This window comes from Aythya marila (genome assembly GCF_965140915.1).
Source record: "Aythya marila genome assembly, chromosome: 11".
Lineage (NCBI taxonomy): Eukaryota > Metazoa > Chordata > Aves > Anseriformes > Anatidae > Aythya > Aythya marila.
Genome location: NC_139052.1, coordinates 13636765 through 13655129, shown reverse-complemented (window position 1 = coordinate 13655129; position 18365 = coordinate 13636765). Strand labels below are relative to the sequence as shown.

Below are 18365 nucleotides of genomic sequence, written 5' to 3'. Positions count from 1 at the left end.
TATCAGTGTCTTTGTCCCCGATATTTGCAGAGCGGAATAAAAACTAAGTAACAGAGGGGATGCAACAAGTAGAAATAAACAATACAGAGCAACTTTGCTCTGCCCATACCCAAAGGAACTCCCGTCCCTCTTAACGATCATTAACCAGATTTTCTTTTTTCTTTCCCCTTTACCTCATGAAAGTAGATATTGTGCGATTCTTCGTTCTCCTGCACCTGCTGTGGTTACTGCACCGGTGCTGTGCTCTGCACTGGGAGAGGCAGCACGATGCCCGTGCATGTCCGGAAGCATTCCCTGGAGATTCCTCCGCCATCTGAAGAGGACTGGCTGAAGGATGACGAGGAAGACTTCTTCCAGCAGGATCCCGAGCGAATACGCGATGCGTTGCCTCAGCCCTTCAGGATGGTCAACAAACTGGTGATGCTGGTTTTTGAAAATGCTATGGAAATCATCGAAAGAAGGGAGACGCTCCGAGAAGCACAAAAACTGAAGGTCCGGCCCACAAAATGCTTCCCTACAGCTGAATTCCAGGTACAGAGCCCCTTACACCAGGGATAGCAGCAATTACCTTGCCAGTTTCTCTAGTGAATATCCATTCAGTTGGCTTTACATCCTTCTGTTCATCACCTTCCTCAGAATCCACCACCATCTCCCCAATTCATTTCAAAAGGGCTGCAGTTTCTCAGCTTGTCCGACAGGTTCTGCTTGCCACCCATCTATCACATCTCTCTGAAAAGAAAGAAGCAGGTATTAAAGAGCATTAAATTCACCTTCTGCTTCCTTGGCTTGCTCCACCCTTGTTGAGCCCAGAAGGTAATTAGTCAGTAGCATACAAATGAGCAAGCTCAGCTTTGTGTAATAGTGAATATGCTGTGAGAGGTGGGAGCAGGTTTTTTTTTTTTTTTTTAATAATAAAAAAAAAATTATTTTTTAATTTCTGAGAGAAATAAACTCTCTAATTCCTGACCGAGCAATCTCTGTGACAGAGACGTGACCTTCTTCCCCTGCTCTTCTGATGAAAACTCATGCAAAAGCTTCTCCCTTGTAGAATAAATCAGCCTTTGCTATTGGTGAAAGGCTAGGAGACTATTGCTAGTGTGGCTGATGTATCTTCCTTATCTGAAATGGTGGGGTGCACACATCTTTTTCTCTCTTGGTAGGTAACTGGAACAGCCAATTGCCTATCAGTGTCTGGAAAATTCATCTTTGTTGGTCTGTCCGTGGGTCTGGCTGCCTTCAGGATGTACGACTGTAAGCAGGTCTGTGTTTGGGATGCAGTCAAGACAGAGATTTGTGTCATCCACTCCTCAGACTTGGGGGACGAGCACCACGTCCTGCTCACTGTGGATGAAATGGGTAGGTGTGACGTGGGTTTCTCTGACCTGGCTGGTGGATGGCTGGGCTCTGGAGCTGAAGAGTTGGTAGCTGCTTTATGGAAGAGTGCTAAATCAGGAGGAATGTGAGCATGGCTGTTGTATTTCCTAGAAAGCCCCGCAAAGAGTGTTAGGTAACGGGTTGTAGGGTGAGAGAGTGGCCCTAGGGCCTTGGGATTAGGAAAGGGTGTGGGTTTGGTGTCCTTGCTGGAACAGCAGAGACAGATGCAGGGCTGAGGCTGAAGTGCAGTAAGTTTTAGACCAGATGGAAAGAAGCATTGCTAGGTGTCACCTCCTGTTTGTGCTTTGTTTCAGCACCTGTAATTGCACAGCCCTGTGGTAAATAAGTTTGTTTGTTGATTCGTCTGAAAGCTGTCATTTCTGGCGGAGGTGCTTTTCAGACTGTCTTATCCATCTCTGTGTACAATCACGTGTTTGCTGGTAATGACATAAGGAAGCCAATGAAAGTTTATTGCTGGAAGCAGTGGAATATTCTTCCTTGAGCCCAGAAAAAAAAACAAAAACATAGTCCTGTCCACTCTCCTGCAGATATTGTAACAGCCCTCTCCCAAGAGCATGGCTACCATCTGTTCACTTTCCTCCTCCTACTTCTATTCCAGGGCTTGTCTCGCTCTTCTGCTTTCACAGGGAAAGCTTCCTACTCATTAAGATCTTAAATGAGGTGGTAAGTACTGATTTAATTGCATAGACACTGCGTAAGGACTAGTAAATAATCAATCATAAAGAGTACTAATTGCTCTCAGGAAATTCTGTCATGGGCAGCCACATGCTGACACCAGAGCTCATTCACTGAGCCAGGAGCATGCAGGTTGGCTGGTGATGTGACATATGCTCTCTGAGTGCCAAAGTCATCCCATGCCAACGTCCCAGAGATGTATCTGCAGCAAAAGTAGCTGCTGGAAGTCCCTGACACCATCCTATATGAACCAGAGGAATAATTCTTCATTTAGACTAGTCTCAGGGAAGTGATTTTCAGAACTAATGGCTTACATACATCTCGGAAGGACAGCCTGATGCAAGGCGCAAAGTAAACATCTCTGAGGTGCTTAGACAGAGCACGCAAGAACAGCACTAAGGGCCACCAGACCTTCCTGCCAACCCAGAGGAAACCTGAGAAACAAAACTCTAGGCACAAGATATTTTACTGGGAAAGAATATTCAGTTCTGTTCTTCCAGCACTATTGAGAACTGTGCAAGGCCGTGGAGCTCTGTGACTCAGTGATCTTGCTTTGACGCCAGCCTGCTTTTCTTTGGCAGGAAGATATTAGCAAGCGAAGTACTTGTGTGGAGGTGGTGCTGTCCTCAGGAGGTGATTATGCAGGAGTCCTGCTGCAAGGCAAGTGCAAGAACATGGTGTGTTTGATGACGGCTGTTGTGTTCTAGCACAAGGGCCATCAGCAATGCTTTTAAAATGTTCCAAGCATTCTGGGTTCCCAGGGATCCTGCTCCTAATCTTCCCAGTCCCTCTTCCAGCTTAGAGATGTGCTCCTGCCACTCCCTTTCCTCCCAAAAGGCCTGGTATGGATCAGCACTGATCCCAAAAGTTGGCTGATTGGAACTGGTCAGTGCAGTTCCCAGCTCCCATTAGGCTCAACGAAGCAGAGGCTCAGTGAAGGCTCTTCTTCTCCCCAGAATTATTTACCTCAGTTCTTTCTCTGAATCAGCATGGCTCACTTTTATGCTGCAAGTATGTAGACCTGAAGAACTTTCTCTGCTGATGTAAGCCGGACAGCACAGAGACACTTTCTAAAAACACTACAACCAACTCTCCTTGCTATACCGTTCTGTTTCATGGCAGCTGCCTCTGCCAACTCATTTGCTGCTAGCATGTTTTCTGGACCCCTTTGGTGGAACCTGCCTGGACATGTGCTGAGAATGATTTATATATGATTGATTTAAATATATATCTCAACCATTTGTAGAGAGCCAATGTGTGAAACCACGTCTCACTTCCTGCTTTACTTCAGAGGTTTCAGGTCAAATTCTCCGACTGTGTGGCTTCATGGAATTTATTTGGTGGTTGTGGGATTTTGAGGGGCTGAACTACAGGCTGTGATGTCAGTCTTAGTCAAGTATGTGAAGCCCTAAGTGGGAGGAGAGGTGGGATACATGGAGTTCACCGGGATTTTATATTTCAAAAACTCTCCACATTTTGTTTTAATGATTTAAGATAACAGAGGCTGCTTGCTTGAAAGACCTTTACTCCTTGTTTCCAGTTGCTCAACAAAGTTTCCCAATGCAGGCAGCTCAGAAGTTTGGCTGGAGGTCTACCGATTGCCCAAGGATTCCTGGCTGAAGGAGACAGAGAAGAGCTCAGGAGCTGCAGCAGGGCTGGCTTTCAGGGAGATGAGGTCAAGCTGGGCATCTGTGGTACAAAACAGTTCCACCCCTCTCCGTGCTATTTTTTTCTTATACCCTTTTGCCTACAGGTCTTTCCCCAAACCTTGCTCTTGCAGACAGTGACAGCAAGATACAGGCTGAACAAGTCTGTCAGCCCAGTGGGATGGAGCATGTGTCTCTACAGCTGCCCATCCCACATTTCACAAGGCCTTTGTGTTATTGGGACATGTTTACTCTCCCAAGACAGGCTTTCCAATGAGGTTCCTTTGGTCCCAGGGCTAGCATTCCTGCTGCTCCTCCCTGAAACCGTCAGCTCCTTTCCCAGCAGTATTGCCCCATCTGAGGAGGCCCTGTGCAAGGGTATTCCCACAGGGTTTCTCCCTTATGTTATTAGGGGAAGGTGGAGGAGCACAGTGGGAATCAGGCCTGAGATCTCCACTCAGAAATCTGGTCTTGCAAGGGCCTATGACTTGGGTTCCTGTTTTAGACTGCCTGTGAGAGGGATCTGGGGGGTTCATAGCTAAATCCACCTGAGCAAGGCAATGTCTCCACCCTGCCTCAGTTAGTTTGTTTGAACTAACCAATGCAATCACCAGTTCTTTGGCAAAAAAAGGCTGGAGCTGCATGGAGACTGTTCTACAGAGATAGTAACTGGCCTCAGTGAGCGTCCTGGGCTGTTGCAGAAAATCTTAAAAGCTGAGTCAATGCTTAACTCTCTCCTACATCACCTTCACCCTTCTAGATTTCACCTTTCCACACATAGACACCTTCTGCCCAGAACCTCCAGCTGACCCTCTGTAACACCTGCCTCATACCTCTTGCTTCTCCTTCAGCAGAGACTTTTCTGGGCATTTAAGAGCGAACTCCTCCATACTTTGTAATGGTGTTAAGGAACTAGTGATCTCCCTCGGGTTTCTGTGTTTTGGCCTGAAGAATGAGGCTAAAATGAGTATCTCAATATTGGAGGCAATGTGAGCTTTGTGTATGCTTCCTTCAGGAAGCATTCAGTTCCTATAAACTTCTGACAGGTGAAAACTTAGCAGCATTGAACACAGCACAGCTCGAGGGAAGCCACTTTTTCTGTTTTTCTGTTTGACATTTTTCTGTTGCAGGAGTCTTTTGTGTCTGCAAACAAAGCTGAGGCAAAGCTGAGTCTCCCAGTGCTGGTGCTGAAAGTGAAGCCACCCAAACCCATTACAGGTCAGGGACTGTTTCTATGCTTAGAACATGCTGTCTTCTTCAGGTGGCAAAGGATTCATGGCCATTAAGTCTACAGAACAGTCAGAAAACTTCAGTAATGTGTTCCTTAGTCCCTTCCTGGCCTATATTTATTAGCACAAATCACTTCAGTGTGTCTGAAAGTGGTTGTCATACACCCTTGGCTTCATTGTCACCAGAGAGGGAGGAGACTGCTCCTAGATTCTGGCAACCTGACAGCACCATTACTTTTGTCAATCTGAGTCCTGGATTCAGGGACATACTGAAGCTTTACAGAGAGGATGGGGAGGGAGCAGACATTGTGCTGGGATGATGTCAGGGAGAATGCCACAGAAAGGGAAGGTGAGCTCTGAGTTGCGCTAATCCCTGCCTCCAAATACTGGAAAATGGGTTAGTGATATGGAGAATCTCAGAGAATATATTAATGTTGAAATACTTGCACCAGGAAAATGCAGTGTGGTCCTCTTCAAGACAATGCTACCCTGAAGGTGGAATGGTAAAAGTGCATCTGGGGCTCTCCCACATCTTCATGGTACCTACTCCTCCCAGGGCTGTGCCTCTTTCCTTTATGTTTGCAATCTAGGAACTAATTTTAAAAGCCCTTTGGATGCCTTGAAGAAAGTGGATGATGGCAGCATGCTTGGCTTGGGGCACAATCACCTGATCAAGGACTCTCAGTGGGAGCAACACGAGGCAATCTTCCGCAGCATTTATCGGGAGTTTCTGGAGGCTGAGGGTGAGAGTGAGAGCAAGGATGAGGTTCCCAGGTGAGTGAGGGTCCCAGCCAGCATTTCATTCCATGAGTCCTCAACATGGGACAATTCAAGTGTAGATGGAAACCTCTTGCATAGCTCTGTTCCCCAGGGTGTCAAGGCAGGGGGCTAGAGCAACTCTAGAACCTGTTGCATCACTACCTAGGTATCAAGGCCTTTCTTTACTTGATTCCTTTTTCAGGCGTGCAACTTTTCATTTTCTCCTGCCCAGCTGGATCCTACAGGGGGGGATTGACATAAAAGTACAGCCAGGTAACTCAATTGTGCAAAAACGTGTTAACATGTGAAGTTTGTCATTGCATGACATTGAGCTCCAGTTAGAACTCAGTGACTCAGGGTTGGGTTGGCTCTATAAATTCCATCTTCAAAGGCATAAGTCTGGGTAAAAATGTCAGCCCTAGGACTTTTAAGTCAGTCACTGACATGAAGTCAAAAAAACTTGGCTCCATGGTTTAAAATAACTAAATGAGGGGGACACATAAGCAAGGAAAAAAAAAAAAACAAAAAAAAAAAACAAAAAAAAAACAAGACAAGGGAGTGTTTGTTGTGTTCTAGTTTGTGGGAGCAGAGTTTCTATAAGTCTTGTCAGGGAAACCATGAAAGCCTAGATAACAGCTTTCTAATTGGGGTTTTGGTGTCCTGGATTGTTCCTTTCTTTGTCCCTTGATATCCTTCTCTATTTTTATTGTCCCCTTCTCCATTCTAGATGTTCCAGCTAGCATCAGTGTGTACTGGGATGGAAGCCACAATCTCTGTTTCTATTTACTTAACCGTCCACTCAAGGAGAGAGTGGGTAAGGAAGTCTTACAGAGCACTTTGGGGAGTGAGAGTATTCAGTGGCCAGTAGCTGTCCCTCAGCCAGATCTTTCGTTATTCAGGGAAATGAGGAATGGGGAGGAGAGCTACACCATATCTTGTGTGTTAGGCTGCCATTTGGATTGCAGGGCTCTGTGTTGTACCGGCTGACAGAATCCTGTCAAGAGACTGCAGAATGGTTCATGTTTTATCGGGAAACTGGAAGCTGGTATGATGAGAGAGAATGTTCTGCACTTTCTTACAGTTATCCATCTTCCATCTTCCTGTCCTTCTGTTTAGATGCTGATCTGAAACCTGATGTTGTGTGGCCATGTGCAGCTCCAATTGCGTGCTCAGCTGTCAGTTCCTGGTACCTGGCACTGGCATGTGAAGATTCAGCAATAACTATTTGGGATAAACACCTAGGTGAGCTTGCCTTTTGGTACTGTGCACTGAGATCACAATGGATAGATATTTCCCTTCCTTAGGAGTGTGAGGCTCTGGCTTGGTGTGAACAGGGAGCTTCCAGTGAATTTACAAGCAAATCTGAAATTAATTTGGACTCGCTTGTTCATGGGATGCTCTGCCAGAAGTTGCCAAAGCAGCCTGACTCTGTAGCCCTGACAGAACCATTCCCATGCACAGCAATGCAGCGGCTGTGAACTGCTGCAGCGAGGACTGACTCCTCTCTTGTCTTGAAGCCAGTAGTAGCAGTCCTCTGCAGGACAGTCACTGCTTTGCCACTGCATCCTCAGGCTATCTTTGAGGCTGTTGTGGCATCATAGTCCAGGCTGTCCTCAGTGGAAGTATCATTCTGCCATGATGCATGGTTCTTCTGGCAGAAGAGTCTTCTGTCATCAAGGCTATTCTGGTAGCTTTTTTTAATTATTTTTTTTCTTCTTAAACTGCTGCCTTTTAATTAATTAATTTATTTATTTGATTAATTTTTATTTAATGCCTCTCCAGGATATCCACTGTCTGTGACTGTCATGCCAGAGAAACGTCCCATACGTAGCATCCACTTCCTGCAGAGTGCTGCAGCTGCCAGCAGTGAGACACCTTGCCCTGGTACAGATCCTCCCTCTCCAGCCGTGGAGCTTTTAGTGCTGTGTACAGATGGGTCTTTGTATTTGTTGAGAGCATCCAGGGCCAAGAAGCCCAGCATCACGCTCCTGGCAGACAGGTGAAGTAGTCTCTGATAGATCTCACTCCAGACAAGGGAGCTGGGTTATAGTGCTCAGGTCCATCAGGGAGGTCCAGATCTCAGTGGGATAGAGGAGATAGAGAGCTTTCCACTGCCTTCACCCAGATAGCTCTGCCACGTTGCTGTCAGCAGCAAAGATGGTTTTGCTAGAAGTCAGTCCCAGTCCTAAAATCCAGTGGTTGTTCCAGAATGATGACTATTCCTGGGCTCTGTGCATTAGAACACAGGGGCTTGTAGCACTGCTCTAGGGCTGATGTTCAGCTAGCTGTGTCTCTGCCAGGTACCCAGGGCCCTTCTCTCTACTGTCCTTGCCATAGTAATGTCCACTTGGAAGTCAAAATAAGCATTTCCTGACATATTTCTATCAACTTGACTTTCACTTATACCCTTGGTTTGAGGAGAAGAGAGGCTGCTGCTGCTCTGGGAGCTGTGGTTTCCTGCCTCCATGTCAGGCAGGGAACTTGAATCTCCAATGTAGTTCTTGTGCAGCTATGCACAAGACAGGCCTTGGGGGTTCCTGCCCAGGAGGAAGCGGCTTTGTTTGTGTAGGGAAGGGACTTGGCTGGAACCTCATGCCAGCCCTTGTAGCTTATATCGCCGTTGCCATTATTACAGCCTCTCAGTACATGTGATATGGATGAAACAGTGGCATAACCCTGAATCTGTTTTACAGGCCTGAAGATCCAAATCTTGCTGTCACTGCAGTGGTGCCTGTCCTGGCATTCCCCAGTGCTGTGAGTATTGCTGCCAGGTTCTTTAAGAACTGGGTAAGAGCACAGGTCCATCTGGCCTAGCACCCCCTTTCCAGTGATGGCTGTAACTGGGTGCTTGGAAGAATAAGAACAGTGCAAGCAGATGTTGCTGTCCTCACATTCTTTCCCAGCCTCCAGCTATTTTCAGCTCAAGGACTTCCTGCACTAGTTACAGTTCTGCATGTACCTTCTAACTCTCAAATGATTTCTCTTCCTTTATCTTACTTGGTATCCCCTGGTAGCTTTCCCTTGTTCTCTAATGACCACTGAGGTGGGAGGCACTGGAGGCCTGCACATGGGAGGGTCCAGCTGCAAAAATGAGAGGGTCTGGCTGTGAAGCTTCCAGGATCAGGGTCAATACAGGAGGGCATCACAGTGGGAAGTTGTAAGCACAAGTCCAGACAGACCTTTCAAGTAGCCTCCAAGTTTTCAGGCTTGGGGAGAAAAGGACTAAAAGCCTTTCACCAGAGCCAGCCATGTAGAAGACTGCATCTACTTAATTTCTGACTTGTCCTGCTGCCCCTTCCCAATCCCAACCCAGCAATTCTGGTCCAAGTTCCCTGCACAGCCTGTTCTTGGCTTGCTGTGGTCCTATGACTACTGGGCAAGCAAAGAAAACAGCATCATGGTTGGGGATGTCAAATCCTCAGTGTCAAGTCCTGAATGACATTCCCTGCCCTTTCCAGTAAATGCTTTTCACCTCTCTTAGATCCACCTTTAAGTCTCAACTTGCTGTTTCAGGCCCTGGTTTTCTCCTGGGATGGCACGGTGTCCTTGATGAACACTGCCACATCGCAAATGGTTTGCTGCTTCAGTAGTCCACCTTCTCATGCTGTAGCATCCCCCTGGCAGCCAGTGTTCACATTGGATACTGTGAATTGGTGCCTGCTTCTTCGAGGTGGGTATCAAGATGCAAAGTGTGACTGTGCAGTGATGTGGCAGCGAGAGGGCAAAGGACACTGCTGGGCTGTGTTTCTTGGCAGACAAATGTCTGGGGAGGGCACAGATTCTCACAGCATGACCTCATGAGTTTGTCTACAAGAATCGCTCAGACCTGACTAGATCTTGTACAGTGGTATATCTCTGCTAAGAGACCTCCACTGTTCTTGTCTCTGTCTAGGCGACGAGCAGCAGGCAGATGCATTGGCACAGAGCAGAGCCAGTCACAGCACCATCTTCCTCTTTTACTTTAACTCCTACCCACTGGAGGAGGCTTTCCCAAAGAAACCAGATTTGCCTTTCAAGTCCTTACAGAACCTGACATTGTTTGAGAGATGTAACATGTTCTTGCGTGATAGGTAAGAGTCTCCTTCTGCCTGATAGGTAAGTGCATTGATGTTAGCTGTGGCATTGCTGAGGTCCCAGCAAGGTCTCACCTTAGAGCCTCTGGGTTCTTCTGTGTACTGTGACACAGACTTATGTCTGGATAAGGTTGATGTTCAGCTAGTTGGATCCCTGCCAGCCACCAAAAACACATGCCCCTTCCTCCTCTCCCTTCTGTCATCCATAGAATAACTTGCAACTGTATGTCAGGATGCCTGGGGCAGGCCTCTCCTTCCAAGAGGACTTGCTAGTTCTAAGTTGTTTTTGTACAGCATAGGATGTGCAAGGTTGTTGGATAATACGATCCTTGCTTAACTGTTGTCGTCTTCCCTTTGACCCCATAGACAGGCAGAACTGGGATCTCTTTGTATGTTGCTGCTCACCTCCATTCCTGGGTTAATTCGTTGCTTAAGTAGATTTATGTTGTAGGTTTCTTGGTTTGAGAATGTCCCTGGCACCCTCATGACAAGGTTGCAGCCAGAGCTTAGCTGATGTGCTGAATTCATGCTGTCACTAGATGGCAATGTGACATCTCTTATTGGATGACTTTTTCCTTGAATTCTTACCTGGAGCCAGTTCCGTGTCAGTGACATTCTTTTTGTTCTTATCACTATGCTTTAGTTCTCTGATTTGAAGTGGGACAGGTGGGTATAGGTATGACCTTACAGGGCTTATTACCTGGTAGTCTTTTCTGATTCCTTGTCTCCAGGGTGAATCCTGTGGTGTTCTCTGATTAGTTAGGGAGAGAAAAGTAAAAGTTTCATCCTATGCCACCAGTTCTGCCCCCGCTTCTTAAAAAGATGGAGAGCAGACTCTTGTCTGCCTCATGCCAGAAACACTGTTGAGACATCACCTCCCTTCTGGGCACTGAGAGCTCAGGCCAGAGCAGATCAGATATGACTGCAGTGAGACCTGTGTCTACAGACTGTCAGGCAAAGAGAAACACAGAGGCTCCTGCTATGAAGAGCAGCCCCAGGGACCCTTGGGGAGCCAGGCTAGGGTTGTGTGCGCATTGGGAGAATGGCAGCGACTGTTCTAACTCCCTCTTCTTCCCCTGCTAGTCAGCAGCGCCTGGTAGGACTCGAGGAGCAGTTGCCTGAGTACTGGAGTCGGCTGCAGGCACGAGCATCTGCCATGGACAAGGAGAGTCAGAAAATAAAGGGACAGAAGAAGCCATAGTCAGCCATGCATCCTGAGGACCAGGCTCTGCGCTATCCTAATTCTACAGACCCGTGATCCAGCACTGATATTTTAACAGCATCTCTATTCAAATCTATCCTGCTGCTTTCCAGCCTGGGGCAATTTGTTATCTGAACTATCTGCTTGTCTGCTACAGCCACAAGGATCTGCTCGCGACTCTCTGCTTATCTAACCTTCAGCGTGTTCCAGCAGGGTTCAGCTCTTCCTCATTGGAAATCAACACGTCTGATGGAAGAGTCTTCAAGTAGGAAAGAACTCTTACCAAGGTGGTAGGTGAAACAACTATGTGCTTCAGCTAAGGGTTTGTGCTGGATCTCTGAGTCCTCTCAGAGACCTGGAACATCAGAGCAATACGGTATGTTACAATGTCCCTCTTTAACAAAGCCTTTCCTCCAATAAATGTCTCTCATACTTCACAAGACTGGCTTTTTACCAGACTCTGATTTTCTGTCCTTCTGTTTCTGAGGCTCACCAGCATGTGTCATCTTCTGTTCTAACCCAGATGGGCAGGCAGCAGCATCCTTGTGCTCAGCAAGGGATCTGGTCTTTTCAAACTAGGCAGCAAATCAGCCATGAAAGTGGGCATCCCCCAGAGCATACAGGGTTGCAGGGCTAAACCACAGTGACCCTGCAGAGTGCTTCAGGTCTGACCTGGGCTGCTCCTTAGTCAAGTTGTTTCTTTTGACTTGAAAGAAGGAAGATTTGAGATAATACTACTTAGGATTTGCAGTCTGGAAATGTTCACACGAGATCACTGGGTTAAATTCAAGCTAGGATTGGTGTTTGAGCCAAGTATTCATGTCACTGAGGAGCAGGACAGAAGCTGGGGAGTTCAGAGAAGTCAGTGCTACGCTGAGCCAAAGACAGGCCAGGAGCATAGCCAAGCACACAGGTCAAAGGCCATAGAGAGCTGAAGCATCCCTTCAGCAGCACAGGACAAGGAAGTTCTAGGGGCAATGCAGGCATCCAAGCATATGTTTCTTGATCCAGAAGTTCTGCATTAAGTAAGTAGCTTGCCTTTTATAAGCAAAAACCTGTGCAGGCTCCCTGATCAGTCTTTCACGGTCAGTGTTTTCAGTCCTGTGGCAGTATCTAGATGTTAGTTTCAGAGTTTGATTTCTCTGTCAGGGGCTAACTGCATTTTTGCACTGGGTGTCTTTGCTCAGGGCAGTCAAGGGTCTTCTGGAACTTGAGGGGATTTAAGAGAGGTCAGTTAAAATGTGCTTTCTTGAGCATCAACAAAATATCTCTGCCTGGCTCCTGGCACTGTGTAGAAGCTGTGCTGTTACAGCTGCCACCTCAGGAGGGGTTGTGTTAGTGTGCATGTAGTAAAGGTTTATATAAAATCATGAGAAAGCCTTGGTCTTTTTACAAGCAATCATGCTTCCAGGGTTACTGTCTAATCCACAAAGAATCTTACAAAGCTGCCAGCAACCATTCCTGTGTGCAAGGATGGGCTGTATTTTTTCCAGGTCTCCATCTAGTGATTCCCCCAAAGGTTCAGCAAAGCATCAATACATAGAGCCATGGATTCAGCACAGATTGAGCAATGTAGACACTCCCATGCCAAAGTCCCACTTCAGTTTTTCATAGCAAATTGTCTTATTTTGAATTGAGTTTTGATGAGAGGTCTCAGCTCTTCTTCTGGAAATAAAAGCAACCAGTCTGTTGAGGTAGGAAGCAGGAGAAGCACTCCATTTGTTTCACAAGTTTCAGATGCCTGGTTTTGCTCTGGAGAAGTGCAAGTTATATGAATTGAAACTTTCCAATTTTCTAACTTTGTGAAGGGTTTTGAGGGCCACAGTAAAGTCCTTTGTGCTGTCATTTTCCGTCTGCCACAGACTACAGCTCCACAGCTCATCTGATTGTTATGGATATTGATACTGGGTTGTGTGAGCACTTGCCATCTGCTTCAGCGCAAAGTCAAGCTGGTTAGCTCAAACTACCTTCAATGCCTATTTAAACCGAGCCACCTGGTTTAGCAATAAAGTGATCAAGGAACAATCCTTGATCTTTTCCTCTGTTCTTGCTGTGGTGGCAGTAACAGCTAAATTATTTGGTTTCTATGGTAGTTTAAGAAACAATGGACCTTCTGCCATATCTGGGCACAGGGGATTACTCTGGGCAGGAAATCCTAGTTCTGCATTGCTTCCCGTTCCGCAGAGAGCCAACACAACTACTGCGTGTCTGCTTGAGCAGCACTAGATCTAATTCTTACTATTTGTGAAAACGTAAACGGTTTGGGGATCTGTGCCCTCTAATCATACCCCTCCTGCTGCCTGCTCAGAAGTGGAACAGGGCTTGCCTAGCATCCGTAGAAGAGGCAGGACATTATCTGCTAAACAGTTAGATGTACTGTGCACCCACCAGTTTGTGTGTATTCATTTCAAGATGTGCTTGTTTGTTTGCAGTTTGAGTTTACTCTAAAACCCTAATCATGTGCTTGGCCAAGATAACCAGGAGTTGGCAGGCTCCACAGAGAAAGGAAAACAACAAGCAGCTGCGGGAGGCTGATGAAGAGTCTTTGTTTTTCCTCATGACTTCAGCAGGGGACCATTTGTTTGCTGCTTCTTGAAGGGATACAAAAAAAAATTGGTATGATCAGCGTGTTGACATGCGTGTTGGTGATGGAGCTGTGTGCTGAGCTCCACAGCATGTTCTGGAGAGGATCAGAGGCTCCTGATTGCTTAGTCCAAAGATGATGCCCTTGCCAGCTTTTTTTTCTTTCCTAGTCACTCTGTGAGCCTTAGGCAGCTGTAGATCTGAGCCAATTTAAGCTGTTTTGATGCTGGAAATTATAGAAAGGTCTTTATGATAGAGATACAAAGGTGAAAATCAAAAGATGAAACTGCTAGAGTTTTGGCTGGGCCAAGTCCTCACTCAGTGACAAGTTCGGTGAACTCTGAGTTGCTTCCTGAGTATAACAGGAGCAAGCGGGCTCTGCATTTTAAAAGGAAAAAAATATTTGGATTGAGAAAGACTGTGTGCAGGAGGAAGAGGAGCCCAGATCCACAGAGAGGCGCTCGAGCAGCATCATTCCTGCTGAGCCAGGTTGCTGCCCAGCCATGCAGAGATGGTTTCTGTGGGAGAAGAGGCTGTTCTTTAATCTCTCTAAATTATCTGCTGTTCTCTGCAAGAAGCCAAATGTCATCTTATTTCTTCACATGCTTGCTTGTGCTGTGGAAGCAGAGGAAATCAGAGGCCGATCTGATAACATTCTGCTGCTCCTGAGAGCCAGCAAAGGTTCGGGCTGCTTGGGTGAGCCATGTCTGTGGGGCTGTAAGGAGTGTGGTCCTACAACAGGAGTACTGTGTGCTCTGGGAGCTGCGTTCCTTGTGCCCATGTTGCCAGCCTTGATTCAACAGCTTCTGTATCCCTTACTGCCTCACCACATACAACTTGAAGCCATCCCAAGGAGGAATCTGCAGCAATCTCTGTGTGCTATGTGGGGCAGATAATGTCACTGCAAGGCACTGAGGGACGGTGCCAGCCCCAGCAAGTGCTGGTTTTCTGTTTACTCTGGAAGCAGGGGCATAAGCAGGTGTAGGGGCAGCCCTACGATGCTGGGCCTAGACACAGGGGAACCAGGCACTGCATCCCATTCCTAATTGCTCAGTGCCCAAACCAGTGTCACCTCATTCCCTGCAATGCCAGTTCCTTGTACCAGGCCACAGTTTCTCTTCGAGTCCAGGCTATAGCTGGGGATGTGCTGCTGAGCCAAGCTACAGGGATTATGCTAATAATCTCTAATGCTTTGTGTCAAGCATCTCAGTCTAGTTTAATTTTGGGTTTCTGCCCAAATTAATTTTGGGTTTCAACCTTTTCCCGGGTTGTCCAGGTTTCTGTCCCAGCTGGTGATTATCTGGTGTTTCTGGTGGTGCTCTAGGACCTGGTACAGAATTTCATGTGCACTCATGGGCCACGGGCAGCCTGGCTCTGATATCTTTTATACATGCTTTACCAAGAGCATGGCCAGTGACTAGGATGAGAAATCAGCTGCGTTCCTGAAGCCAAAACACAGGAGGAAGTTGGCTGAGCCTGGCTGAGGGCATTAGAAGGAAGAGATTTGCATGATTACTAGGGTGATGCTGGGTTCTGGCAGTAACCCCGTGGATTTACGGGCACTTCACATGGACGAAGACAGACAAGGCCTTGCTGTCAAGAGCTTCCCTCTATGTAGGCCAACAGAGCAGCAGCAGAGGATTTGTCATCACAGGAGCCCGGCCTTCACGTGGCACACCTCTGTGCAGCGACTGCTGCCTCGGCCCCAGGAAAGGCCATGGCCATGCTCTGAGAGGAGCGGAGGCGAGTGACTCATGTCACTGCTGGTGCTGCAGGAGGGCATGTACAACATCTGCGTGGCAAACTGGCCTGGGCTGCCATGTCTGAAGCGCTTCTCCTGCCCCCAGCTCCTCAGACTGAACAGCCGTGGGCTTAGGAGCTTGGTGCCAGCCCAGTGGAGCAAAGGGCAATTCTTCTTCATACATGGGGCTGGGTTGTTGTCATTCAAGGGTCAGGGGAGAGGGGAATAAGTGTGTGATGTGAGGAGGTGTGCACAGGAAATGGAGCTCTGTATGGGGAGAAAAACAAGTCCCGTGCTGAGCTATGAGGAAGAAACACTAATTAGGCAAGGAGGAGGAACCTGCCAAGCTGCAATCCTGACCAAACAATCAAATAAGAGTACAATATAGCTTCGTAATGCAGAGTAAACACGGTGTAGAGGATGCTTCCGAATTAATTCCAGTTTGAAACAGTGATCATTTAAAAACATCCGGCACCCTAATTTTAAACCGCATGTCACAGACTTCATCACAGCCTGTGGTAAATCGTCCCAGTTGTTGATCTACCTGTGTTGTTCAAAACTGCACCCGGTTTTTCATCTGAGTAGGTCACGTTCCAGCCTCCAGTCCTTGGACCTTGCTGGATCTTTGTCTGGCAGCTGAAGAGCCCACCAGCAATAGGTGTGCCTCATGTTTGGGGACTTACAAGCCATGTGCAAAGCTGGAGTGGGGATGCTAAATGCTTCTCACTGTCAGTTCCGTGGCAGTCTCCTGGCAGATCCTGCAGCTGTGATGGCCAATGTGACAAGGCTAAACATCTGCCACGTTGCACCTTCCTGCCATTTCAGCAGCCCTTAACCTACACAGTGCTACTTTGCAGTGAGGAGGCAGTGGATGCTATGGTTTTGCCATCTCTCTCTCTCTTTTTTCCCCCTCTTCTTGTGTTATTTCTGTGGAATTTTATATTTTAGCAGTTCATATTCCTAAAAATATTTCTGCTCAAAGCCTCGCTAGAAGGTACCTTGCACTGGTATATGTTTGTGAAGGCTGGATTTTGTTGATCAGGTTTGTGGACAAGCATCCTTCCTGCAGATTAAATCAGAGCCGGTGCTGCTGAGTGGAGTAACAAGAGGTAAAGCAGGTATAAGTGATAAAAGGAGGAAGCCAAGAGTTATTTTGCTTTGCTGTGATCACTTTAATCAGTAGTTTTCAGGAACAAGTTGTATTTTTCTTCAGTGCACATTACCAGTGTTGTAAATCAACATTCCTCTGGGATCAGAAGGGCTGAGGTTATTTTCTTGTGGGAACCAGAGTGAAGAGATAGACTTGCACGTTTCCTTTATAAAATTAATTGGAATCAAAAGCCTTCCTCTGTAAATTCTCCACCTCTTGAGGGAAAGCCTCAAATCCAGATCTGGATTTTACACCTGCATCCCTCTCTGACTACACTGATGCTAATCTTCCAGATCTGGGAAGAAAATACAGAGCCTATCTCTGTCATTTAGGCTACCTGTTTTGCATGTGCACTTCCATTTAAGACTGTCTTAACAGTTTCTCTTACTGAGTACATTAGGATAGTCTCATTATAACATAATTATTTTGCTGAAACACATGCGTCTTGTTGCCTCATTTCAGAGCTTCCTGAGGAAAAGCGCTAATGCAGTTTCATTATCATCGTAGTGACAACTGTTTTCCCATCCAACTTTGAATTTACTTTCATTCTTTGGGAACAGGGCAACTGCTGGAGCTCCTCTCCCTTTTTCAAAGATGACATCCTGCAGTTAGGAAGTATTAACAAGGCACTGGGGTAACAGAACAGCTGCACAAAAGGCACATAATCAAATATAATGAATTGTTGGTGAAAAGATCAGCCAATTAATGCTTTCAGCTGCTGCAGCTCAAAAAAAAAAAAAAAGAAAAAAAAAAGGCATATTTCTTCCCCCAAAGGTAGATCGAGCACTGTTATGAATTCCTAAAAGCCTCTTTAGAGAATTTAAATGCACCATCCAGCTTGAAGCTGTGGACTCACGTAGCATTCCAGCAATAATATTTTCCCAGGGATGAACTGTTCCTGAACGGAACAGCCACTGAAGTGTATTTCATATGGGAGGGATTTCAAGTTAGCAGGGGCTTATAGTTATATAAGTAAGGTAAGTATAATCTATCGGAAAGCAAAGTGTTTTGCCAAGAAGCTTGAAAAATCCTGTGAAAATGTTTTCAAATTTTGAGTACAAATCCAGTATTTTTCGCTTGCTTTTATTATCTAGTTAGAGGTGCAGTGTGAAGGAAGAATAAGACATTGAAGGAAGTAAGTTGTATTTTTTTTTTTTTTTGTTTGGCTCAAAGGAGAAATATTGCCATGTTTTGTTTCATTCATGTAAAAAAATAAAGCCAACCTTTTTGACTGAAATGGCCTTCTGAGCAAAATCTCATTTCACTTAGCCCCGTGCACATGTTCAGTGTTTTGGGAAAGAATAGAGGCATGGTTTTCAAGATGAGCCATGATCTTGGATGCCTTTATGTTATAATGTTCAACTAGAGCTCCTTCAAATGGACTGTGGTTTCCTTGCTGTCACCAGAAAGCCTTCTTTTAGGATTTTTCATTTGAGTATAAGATATTTGACTAGAAAATACATTGAAGATTTGTCTGTTATTCCCTAATAATGAAGAAACAACAAAAATTTCCATTGCTCCATTATGCAACAAAATTGCAGTGGGCTGAAATTGTGACCACCTCTGTGATTGTAGTGCCTGCAGCCTTCCTGCCAGAGGTGTGAGTTGGTGACAAACAAATAGGATGGGCTGGAAGAAAAGATGCAGGGACCTGGAAGTTGCCTCCTACTGGTGGCATGTTGCCAAAAAAGTAAGGGGGAACATTTGAGCTAAAGCTGCTGGAGACTCAGAGACCTTCTGGGCAGGATGCTAAGGAGGGCAGGGAGCTGCAGGACTTTTTCTTTTTGGGAGCAAATGCCTTTTATGCAATCCTTTCAGACCCCCTCTTGGCTTCAGTGCTCTCCCCATCACAGTGCGGCTGATTATTTGTGCTAATGTCCTCACCTCTGGTGAACAATATTGCCGCTATATTT

General features: G+C 46.3%; 1 protein-coding gene across 1 annotated transcript; it reads left to right on the top strand.

Moving 5' to 3' along the window:
• Positions 1-267: 267 nt before the first annotated feature.
• WDR93 (WD repeat domain 93) lies at positions 268-10978 on the top strand (the record flags this gene model as incomplete). Its single annotated transcript, XM_082769162.1, has 15 exons — positions 268-531; positions 1161-1356; positions 1994-2058; positions 2652-2734; positions 3641-3764; positions 4847-4934; positions 5536-5719; positions 5907-5977; positions 6432-6518; positions 6821-6946; positions 7487-7703; positions 8398-8458; positions 9218-9374; positions 9597-9774; positions 10861-10978. The coding sequence occupies 15 exons, from the start codon at positions 268-270 to the stop codon at positions 10976-10978; spliced, it is 2019 nt and encodes a 672-aa protein (XP_082625288.1).
• Positions 10979-18365: the final 7387 nt, after the last annotated feature.